The 10,959-nt window shown below is 48.0% G+C and overlaps 1 protein-coding gene across 1 annotated transcript; it reads left to right on the forward strand.

Annotated features, from left to right (window-relative positions):
- Positions 1–1,490: 1,490 nt before the first annotated feature.
- FUT4 (fucosyltransferase 4) lies at positions 1,491–6,013 on the forward strand. Its single transcript, XM_005434719.3, has one exon. It carries the CDS (start codon positions 1,574–1,576, stop codon positions 2,657–2,659), a length of 1,086 nt encoding a protein of 361 aa, XP_005434776.2. The 5' UTR covers positions 1,491–1,573; the 3' UTR covers positions 2,660–6,013.
- Positions 6,014–10,959: the final 4,946 nt, after the last annotated feature.

Below are 10,959 nucleotides of genomic sequence, written 5' to 3' on the forward strand. Positions count from 1 at the left end.
CGGCCGGCAGAGCCGCTGCCCCCCGGCTCCAGGCCGGGCCCGCCGCTGGCCGAGGCCGAGCCCCGCAGCCGCGGGGGCAGCGCCGCGGGGAGAAGGGGCTGAGAAGGGGAAAAACCCCCGCGGGGGGGAACAGCGGCGGGAGCGAGGGGGGCCGGGGGGGGCGAGCAGCAGCCCCGCAGCCCCCCGGGGCAGGGCCGGGCCGGGCCGGGCCGGAGGAGGCCGGGGGGGCTCCGGGCGCCGCAGCAGAGGCTCCCCGGCAGCCCGCGGGGAAGGGCAGGGCAGGGCCGGGCAGGGCAGCCCCCGGCGGGGCAGGCTGTGCCCCTCAGCCCACGGAGCCCGCGGGGGAGCAGCTCCCCCCCGCAGCCCGGGGCAGGGGGTGCCCGCGGGGGGCTGTGACCCGCGGGGGCCGCGCTGGAGCCGGCTCCGGGCAGGGCCCGTGGCCCCGCGGGGAGGAGCCCGGGCCGGGGCCGGGCTGCGGGCAGGGCCGGTGCCCCCGGGGGGGCTGGAGCCGGCTGGGCCTGAGGGGCTGCGCCCCGCGGGGGGCCCCGCCGGGACAGGCCGTGAGGAGCCGCAGCCCCGGGAGGGCCCCGCGCTGCAGAAGCCCGTGCAGGGCTGTCTCCCGTGGGAGGGCCCCGCACCGGGGCAGGGGCAGAGGGCGAGGGGGAAGGAGCAGCAGAGACAGCGGGTGATGCGCTCACCGCAGCCCCGTTCCTGCCCCCTTTGCACCGCTCGGGATGAGAGGAGTGAGACAATATGGGAGTGAAGTGGAATTGAGCTCGGGAAAAAGGGAGGAGTGCGGGGAAGGTGTTTGAAGGTTTGGTTTTGACTTCTCATTATCCTACTGTGATTTGAATGTTAATACATTAAACTAATTTCCCCAGGCGGAGCCGATTTTGCCTGTGACGGCAATTGCTGAGCGACCCCTCCCTATCCGCATCCCGACCCACGGGCCGTTCTTTACGTTTTCCCTCCCCTGCCCAGCCGAAGGAGCGCCAGCCCGCCACAGCCCGCAGGGTGCGGGTGCCCCGCTGCCCCATGCGAGCCATCCCCACGACCCTTCTTCTGTTCCCTGGGGTCTGGCCTCTAGCCGGGGGAGGGCTTCCCCAGTGCAGGCACACGGGTTCCCTCTGCAGCTCCGAGTCGGGGACGACCAACCGAGCGGCCCGGGGAGCGCGGGCTGGCGTTGCCCGGACCTGCTGGCGGCCCCCTGGGCGAGCCCCGGGCTGCCATTGCCCATACGCTGCCCGCGGCCCCTCAACGCCCCGCGGCGGCAGCCACCCGGGGACGGACGGACGAGGCCCCGCGGCGCGGCCGGCAGCCTCAGGGCGGCTCTCCCCGCTGGCCAAGCGGCCGCGGGCCGGCGGGGGCGCGGCAGGGCGGTGCCCCGGGGCGGGCCGGCACGGCCGGGAGGGGCGGCGGCCGCGGCACCTCCCCGCCGCCGGGGCCGGGGGCGGAGAGGCGGCGGCGGCGGCGGCTGCCGCAGCCCCGGCCGCAGCATGCGCTGGCCGACCCCGGCCCCGCGGCTGCCCTACGGCGGCCGCGAAGGGCAGAGCGGCGGCAGCGGGCGGCGCGGATGGAGTCGGCCCCGCGCCGCTGCCCCGCCGGCCGGCCCGCCTGCCCGCGGCGGTGGCGCCGGCGGCTGCGCGGGCGGCGGTGGGCGCTGGCGGCCGGGCTGCTGGGCGCCGCCGCCGCCCTGGCCCTCTACGCCCGCCTGCCGGAGCCGGCGGCGGCGGCGGGAGGCCGGCCGGGCGGCGAGGTGACCGTGCTGCTGTGGTGGGAGCCCTTCGGCCGCCCGCGGCGCACGGCCGACTGCCGGCGGCGCTACAACATCACGGGCTGCCGCCTGAGCGCCGACCGGAGCCGCCTGGGCGAGGCGCAGGCGGTGCTGTTCCACCACCGCGACCTGGCGCTGCACGGCGCCGAGGGGCTGCCCCGCGGGCCCCCGCCGCGCTCCCCGCGGCAGCTCTGGGTCTGGATGAACTTCGAGTCGCCCTCGCACTCGCCCGGCCTGCGGGGGCTGGCCGGCCTCTTCAACTGGACCATGTCCTACCGGCGGGACTCGGACATCTTTGTGCCCTACGGGTACCTGTACGCCCCGCCGGCGCCCCGGCCCTTCGTGCTGCCCCGCAAGACACGGCTGGTGGCCTGGGTCATCAGCAACTGGAACGAGGAGCACGCCCGGGTGCGCTACTACCGCCAGCTGAAGGAGCACCTGGCCATCGACGTGTACGGGGCGTGGGGGCTGGCGCTGGCCGAGGGCGGCGTGGTGGAGACCGTCTCGGCCTACAAGTTCTACCTGGCCTTTGAGAACTCCCAGCACACCGACTACATCACTGAGAAGCTTTGGAGAAATGCCTTCGCTGCCAGCACTGTGCCCATCGTCCTGGGGCCCCACAGGGCCAACTACGAGCGCTTCATCCCCCCCGACTCCTTCATCCATGTCGACGACTTCCCCAGCCCCCAGCTGCTGGCCACCTACCTGAAATTCCTCGATAAAAACAAAACCAACTACAGGAGGTATTTTGCCTGGAGGAAGAAGTACGAGGTACACGTCACCTCATTCTGGGACGAGCACTTCTGCAAGGTTTGCGAGGCCGTGAGGGCAGCCGGGAACCAAATCAAGACTGTACAAAATCTGGCTGGCTGGTTTGAAAGCTGATGCTCCGGGCAGTGAGGCTGGGCTGGGCTGCGTGGGGAAGGATGGGGCTGGCAGGGGTGGGTGGCCGAGGTGGGACGCAGCAGGCTGTTGTCAGCCCGTGAGGCGCGCAGGTATGGGTGAAGAAGCTGTGAAAAGCCTACAAAAGAATGGTTTTCCTTAAAGTGCAAAATAAGGAGAGTACAAAGAAACATCTGGCAAGATGATTCTTCGAGAGCAAAGATAAATTTCCAGAGGTTGAACAGATCCGTAAAGGTTTCAGTTGTGCACAGCTCAACAAAAAGCCGATGCCAAGTTCTTCAGCTGTACAGCTGAAACCAATTTTGTTGGCTATGACAGCTTCCTGGACCACGAAACTTTCTTCTGCTTACAGGGGATACATCATCAGCCCTGGCTTTCCGTACTCTGAAGACGAAAGTGAATATTTTTAACAGTGATTTTTATGCATGTGAAAACTCTTTGCAGACAAATTCTGAGCCGCAAATGTTGAACGTAAGAATGTAATGATACAGTAGCACTTTTTAGCGATGTTTGAAATTGCAGCAGCCACCTTTTTTGCTTTGAGCCAAATAATAATTCCATTTAGGAAAAAGTGTATGGAGGGGAGTGGATCCAAGTGGAACAAACTGCTCAGATGATGCAGAGTATTACTTCCACTGCCTACCAAAACCATAGGCACATTTATCCTGTATAAAAGTGAAGAACTTTTAAGTATGGGAAAAGATAGATTGTAGAAAAGAAGTTAGAACATTGCCACCCTCCTTCATTCAGGAATTAGAAAATGTTTACAGGAATCTGCTTGTTTTTCTTCGCAAAATTACTGCCGTATAGGAAAAAGCAGGGAAAGGCTCACAACTACAGAGTTTTTATTACTATATTGAACATGTATACAGAGAGGCTAACTTAATTCTTTAGTATCATGAGACAGTCCTGTTGTTTAGTGATGGTTTTGGTTTATGGCACACATTTTTAAAAATTCTGCTGGGTGACAGACTACTCAGAATGCCACTTTGATGTTTGTAAACCAGTAATTACCCACCCCCCGCTAGCTAAACTGAAGTCCCAAATCACTGACTTCCAAAAAGGCTAGTAAGATCTAAGAACAAGATCTGCTGGTAAAATACAGATCGTGTGTGTGAGGAGAGAGTATCAAAAGGGCAAAAAATTACTATTCTTTTTCCTTGACTTTGAGGGGGGGTTTCCGGCTCAGTTTTTCAGTCGTTAAATAGGTTCCTAAGATTAAAATTCCTTCTCTTAGTGCTTACCGGGAACATTTATGGTAGTTATTCCCTTTCAGACTGCCATTCTGCTAGAGTCTTCCTAATAGTCAGCGTACAGTTACTTTTTGTTTATGTGTGATCTTGCTTGGTGAAATCCATCAAGAAACTTCAGTCGTGATTACACAGCCTCAGGAAGCTGAGCCCTCCCTGCCCTTTGCAACTATAAGGTTTGGTGGCAAAAAATGATAACCCACAAGAGTCCTGCACAAATGATTAAGGGATTCATCCAGCTTCTATTTAAGGAGCTGGGTAATCCATGGAGTTAGCCAGAGGCTTCACTTGAAGTAAAATCATGGGCACAGAACAGGTGGGGAAAAGGGAAAGTCAGTTACAAATAAAAGGTGGGCGTCAGAACAGGTGAGTTTATTGGCATTTGTGAGTCATATATAGATTAGAAGAGGATTAGACTTGACTTGAGCGGTACAGGTTGTCAGGTAGTTGCTTTTAAGATTTATGAGCTGGCAGCCTACTGTAATTTATTTTAAATTTTATGTTCCCCATGATTAGGTAAGCATAGAGCCAAGGGTTGTTGGAAAAAAACCTAATAATAAAGAAGTTCATTAATAATGCACACAGATTTACCAGATCGGATCTTGCTGGCCCCTATGTTTATTCACTTCAGTTTTTGTGCAAGGAAGGATGGCTGAAAGTACTTCAGGAACCTTTCTGTTGTTAGTGCCAGAGTTGCTGTAGAAATTTTGTTAGGAAAGGAGAGAAGGCAGTCAATGCAATGTGGAGTGTAGTAGGGCTGGTCCCTAATGGTGCATTTTCACTTGAACTGGTCTTAAGTGATTGTTTAAAGCAAAAGCATGTTCTTCTTGGTGTGCCTATCTTGTTTCGCTACCAGTGGCTACTACTCCCTTAAAATTGGTTTTGATAATCTTACAAATCTAATTTAAGTATAGCATTAATAGCTAAGTGTCAGGATGATAGAATCTGTCTCGCTTTGAATTAGCCTTTTTTTCTGGTCAGTTTTTATTGCAGTTCGTGTAAATGTATACAAACCTCTGATCTTAAAAGTGATGGAATAATATTTAAGATTGTACTACTTTTTATCACTCTTGCTAAAACTAGTGCATTTTTTTCAGTCCTTCTAAATTTTTTAGCATTTTCTGAAAGTTTCCAGACACACAGTTCTGTGTATTAGTGATGCCACAGGCAGAAGATCAGGCTACGGGAGCACGGGAATTTCCACGGATGGCAGCTGATACTTTTTTTTTCAGCCTCTCTAAGAAAAGCAGTTGAAATCTTTGATGAACTAGTGTTCTGTAAAATTCAGAGAAGAGCTATGCAATAATTAAACCATCATGTTTGAATAAGATGATCACATTGTGCTATATTTGTAAGTTACATATTGAGTATTTTCGAGAGTTGTATAATGAAAACTGCAATCTTGCAATAATTATTGCAGAGTACTTGTGTTGGGAGAAAAGCAGCCTTTTCTAGTTTCAGCATTCTTACATGCGCGTTGCACGCTTTTCCCTTTAGATTTGGAAGGAATTCAGTCTTGGTCTACAGCTGCTGAAGTTGGTAATACAGCACCTCTGTAAATCTGCTTTGCTTCTTGGCTCATCCACTCCACTGGCTAATAGCTAGTGTAGGCTAAGAACTGTTTTTTGTAATTCACTTTGTAGAGCTGAAGTTTAATGATGAATAAAACATTTGCTTGAGCAAATTGGTTTGTAGATCAGGTACCAGACTCCACAAAATGTTGCGGGTGACATATATAATCCATCTGTAAAAATTAAGCAAAGTTATTTTCTATTTTAAGTAGAAGAGTCTTTCTGAATATGCTTTGAAAAAGTGTTTTATTCCATGCCTTAAAATATTGGGGTGGAGGGAAAAAAAGGAAGATAATTTTCTTCTGGTTTTTATAAGGAGAAGAAGTAACGTTACTTTTTGATTATGGTGTAAACAGAATAGAGAAGTATGTGATCCTTTAAGTTACATATTGTATCTCAGGGAATTTTATACTGTAAAGTCTCTTGATCTTCCTAGAATGAAGTAACTTTGTATATGTATTAATTATTTAGATTGACACTCCATAAAATTAAAGAAAGGCAGTAGCACAAAATGACCCTATTTTTTAATTTTGTTTTCCATGTTATGAAAGCTGTAGAAAACTGTTTTTTAAAGAGAATTAATTTATTTTCATGTTTGTTTAATCAATAGAAGTGGCTGATTGTTCTCAAAGTAGTCAGACTGTCTGAGGTTAGAAATGAAACCTGGTTGTGCAAGGAGAAAAATATTTTTATAGGAGAGGCAGTGCTGAGTTATTTTCCGTATCAAAAGGAGCATTTATTGAAGCTGGATGTCTGCTGGAAAAATGTCATTCCAAACAACACCAAAACCAAACTTTCTCTTGACCAACAGAATTTGAATGTGGTTGGATTCTTCTTCCCCCTCAAATTTCAAAATGAAATTGAGATTGTGGTTATTTTGATGCTCGATGCAGAGTGCTACAGTTACCTTTTTAGCTGCAGCTTTTTTCAAAAAGCTTTAAGCTTTTGTTAACATCGATTGCAGCACAGGTGATCGCTTACTTCTCACTTTACTCATCTTCAGTACTGCCTAGTGCATAGTATTGAGAAATTTTAGCATTTCTGAAACTCTCTGCCCAGCCAGGGTAAGTGCTACAGTCCTTACTCGCCCCTCCCCTGCCTCAGGAGACTGATGTTTTATCACCATCACATTTCACTTTTTTAAGTAGAGCTTAAACTGACTACTTGTTCACTTGTGCCTGAAAGGGGAAATGTGTGTTTGCTGGTTTTCCAGATGTGGTTGAACTCTGGATTGAGGAAACTGGTGGAAATACTTTTCTGCCAGATGTTGGGTACCATTTGTTCAAGCTTGTTTGGTGACTTTTGAAGAAGTGGGTTACATCTGATTAAACTCACTTGCACAGCTCTCTATCCAACAGTCATCTAAAATGGTATTTGTTTTAAGAGTGTAAACAGTCCTTTGTAGGGAGCATGTAGCTGACTCAATCTAAAATGCATTGATGAGAACACAACGACTTAACATGGATTTAACTGGTATGTAGCTAAAGATAAATAAGGATCCAAGTATAAAAGCCTATTTCTTATCAATAAAATAGTCACTATTTTAATAACTCAGGTGTTGCTTGTAACCAACTCAGTTTAACAATTATGATCTGTATAATTCTCTGTTTTCTTCTATATGGTCAGTTTAAACAGTCCTTGAAGCCAGAGTATCTATGTCTGCTCTACGTTCTGCAGATGTCTTGCTTTATGATCTTGAGATAATTTAGCGCAGTGGCGGCTGTCCCTGAGAGTCTCACCCCAAAGAATATCTGAGAGGAATAAGACAAAGCTTGTTTTTCAGGAGTGCTTTGAGAGCTGCAAGGATTTCACACCACCAGTGGTAAGATGCTCAGTGTGTTCAGGAAGCTATGAGCCTGTTTTAATTGGAAAGTTGTCTTTGAAGGATTAAATACTTGTCTAAAGTCCTTCAGTGACTTTAGGTCCTTGGCATTATAATTGCACAGGTTTAAATTTGCGGACAGTTAAAACTGGTACATTCATAACACTGCCAAATAACTGTGCAGTGTTAAAGATGCTTGATTTATTTGAAGCATACACAACAGGACTACATGAATCAAAATTATTGTCCTAAAGGCAAATCTGGATTTTAAATGGAATAATTATACTGAAATTTAAAAAAATAATAAAAAAAAGGCTTGCAATTGCAGGAAAGCATGGATATACGTTTTTAATTCTTGACTGTGAACAAAGACAATTTTCTTGGAAATGCTGACTCTAACTCCAATTAAAAACAGAGAACATAAGTTCAGAGTTGTACTTGTGCTTGTGCTTACATCTGTTTCTGAATAGGAATGGCCTGCTGAGATTAAGGCAGAGCTCTGACTGTTTTTATTTCCCTTCCAGTCCCAAACCTACATTTCGCTTGGCTTAATGCTTCTTTCCCCTTCTCTGTCATTCATGTGTTGCTCCTCAAATGTGCACAGACCTGTGGCTCTAATGGCTTCTTACTTTGGAGAGAATTGCTGCTCACTTTGGAGAAGCAACGCTAAGAAGAGAAAAGTTAATATACAGATTTTTGCTGAGAATTTTGGTCATGTTTTGCAGTAGCCCTGGGATAAATGCAAGCAAGCAGCAGAGGCTGAAGGCAAAACAGAGAAGCATGTTTTATGGTGCTGTTTTGTCTGAGACCCCAGCCTGGAGAGAAGCATCTCATTGGATTTTAAGGCTGAGACTTTATGCTGTGAGTTTTCTATTTATTGGTGAAGATTATTTTATCAGGTACCCTTGAAGATTCCCACTGCTGTAGTACCTCAGAACACGAAGACTTATGCAGTATGTCTGTGCTGTGAAAAAAATTAGTTAGGGTAATCAGAGCAGAATTTGTACTGGGTTCAGGCTCTGATAAAGCACCAGCAGCCACACTAATGAAAAAACACAGGTTTGCTGCCCTGTCTGTTACAGGAACTGTAGTGAGGAATGTTTTCTGCACTCAGTCTTCAGAGAAAAGCTAGAGCCTGCATGATGCTGAATTACTCTTCCTCATAATTGAGAGCGGCATTTTATTCTGTTGTACTGTCATTATGTCAAACCCAGATTTTATTCTTAAATACAGATATTAAATGTATTCTACCATTTTACAAAAGTACTTTAAAATAATAACAAATTTATTTCACTGATGTAACTGGGAGAAGAAAGTTATTCAAGGTTTTATAGCAGAGAGCTAAGAACCAGGAGGTTTTTGCTTTAGAAGCTTCTGCTGTAGTTGTGGCCAAGTTATTTGTGAATACAGGGCTGGTCTGAAGCACTGGGTCCTGTCTTCTGCAGACATCACCTTACGTCTTCTGGGACTGATCCTCACTTTTGCAGGAGCACATTTGATGCCCAGAGATACTCCAGGCATGCATAGCTGCAGTCAGCTGTGTGCACCCTGGGCTTTGTCTGCTTGTTTCTACTTCTGCTACTGCATGACAAAAAGAAGAGAACAAGGCTACCACCAGCTCCTTTGTCTCTTCTGCAGTCTTCTGTCTCTTTCCCATCCTCATTCTAGATGATGCTCTTATTGCTGGAGGAGGGTGAAGATGGACACATCTATTGTAGCCAGCATGTGTGCAAGCTCAACAGAGAGACTGAGTGTGCAGCAGGTTAATGAAGGGAAAGAGGGAGACAGATTTTCCTAATCATGCTTCCCAACATAAAACCTTCTTAAACCTTTGCAGCAAAGATGACTGAAGGCAAGGGAAGGCACAGGCTAGTTTCAGTCCTTTTTCAGACCTGGAGAATTGCTGGTTTGTCTGGGATCACTGTAGGAATAGAGAGAAAATGCATCCCCGCTCCTGCCCTCTTCCCTCTTGTAGGCTGAGGTCGCCTCTAGTGAAACAACTACCCCATGGAATGTGAGCCTTCAGAATATCGCAGAAGGCTCTAACCCAACTACAACTATAGCTGCTTCTCAGAAGGTAAAGTGCTTATGGCTCCACTTAACATCAGTAGGTGTTTTGGCACTGCTGTCATTGGAAACAGAGTTTCATTCAGCCTGTGTCTGTTTAGTAATGAATGAAATTAATCACTAAAAACGCTTTTTCCAGAACGTAAAAAGTTATCATTCTGCAGAGTTCTTGTCAAGTTATTAAGGTAACTTAATCCTACATATTATGGCCATTTCCTTTGTTTTTGTCCTCATTGCTGAATATTCAATTCAGTCAAATACCTATTATGTCTTGTAAAACCTCCTAGAAGGGGCAGACCAGAATGGCCATGCTCAGCGCAGGAAGATGCAGGTTGCATATCAGCAGCAAAAGAAAGGAGGCAATTCACATCAGTAAAACCACAAAAAGAGAGGTTAGCCGGGGCAGGGATGGCAAGTGAAATGTTCACATGGAGAGCCCCAATTAATACAAAAACATCATTCTTTTTTGTTTATTTTGGTTTATTTCAATATTAACCCTATAGGGAAAGATGCCTCCTGGAACTTCATTGATTCTAGCAGACCCTTGCTGGGTAACCTCTCCCGTAGGAGGTATCTTTCTGCTTTGGAGTTTATGAATAACTAGAAATACAAGGGCAAGTTCTCAACCGATGGAAACCAACATGCCCACCTTTACCTCCCGAGGTGCTTCATTTAATTTTTGGAATGTTATGTACCAATTACTTATGTCTTCAGAAAGCCACATTAAATAAATAACTTTAGGTTTATAGAACATATCATGCCTTTGTTTTTTGTATTTACTTTTCCTTTCAGCTTCTATGCCTGAAGTGGTATTGTAACTTATCATTACAGTTGAGTCATTTCTGTTTCTACTAGTTAGGAAGTTACTGAAGTAAAGAATAATCCACAGGAGCTGGTGAGTTCTTAGTAAACTTTTTGTTTGGGGTGGGTTTTTTTGCACCCCCCAATACAGAGGAGAGGAAATCTGGCTTCCTGCTCAGAGTCAAGGAGTGAGGAAGATGTGTGTTATTATGGCTCTGCTTCATGGTGTGTTGCAGATCACTGAGAAGCAACAGTGGGATACCATTAACCGCTGGTTTGTTGGGAGTGGTTCACAGTCCAATGCACACCCCAAAACTCTTGTCTTCTTACTTCATTGAAGTTGCTGACAAATCCTGCCCAGCCCTTGCAGCAATGTTGTACAGTGCTTCAGGGACATATCCCATGCCTGCTCTCTACAGGGTGGCAACACCGGGATAGGTGGGACAGAGCAATGGGAGGTTTCTGGTCCATGTTTCTGTCAACACAGTACATGGGCAGAAGCTGAAGCTTTGGGCATTTTTGGTCCCTTCTGGACCACTGGCTTAGGTCATTCTTGAGCAGCCCCCAAGGGCACCATCACTGCAGGTAGTACTGAATGAGCAGCAGACCTGGGCTTAACTCCATGTGTGAGATGGAGAAGATAAACAAATGTCACCAAAGATATATTTTTTTTAAGTTTCTGAAGCACTTTGAACCCCATCGCCTAAAGAATTTGAGGAATGCAAGGAACTTCACAATAACACAAGAGGAGACCATTTTGGTGACAGGCAC

This window comes from Falco cherrug, chromosome 2 (genome assembly GCF_023634085.1).
Source record: "Falco cherrug isolate bFalChe1 chromosome 2, bFalChe1.pri, whole genome shotgun sequence".
Classification (NCBI taxonomy): Eukaryota; Metazoa; Chordata; class Aves; order Falconiformes; family Falconidae; genus Falco; species Falco cherrug.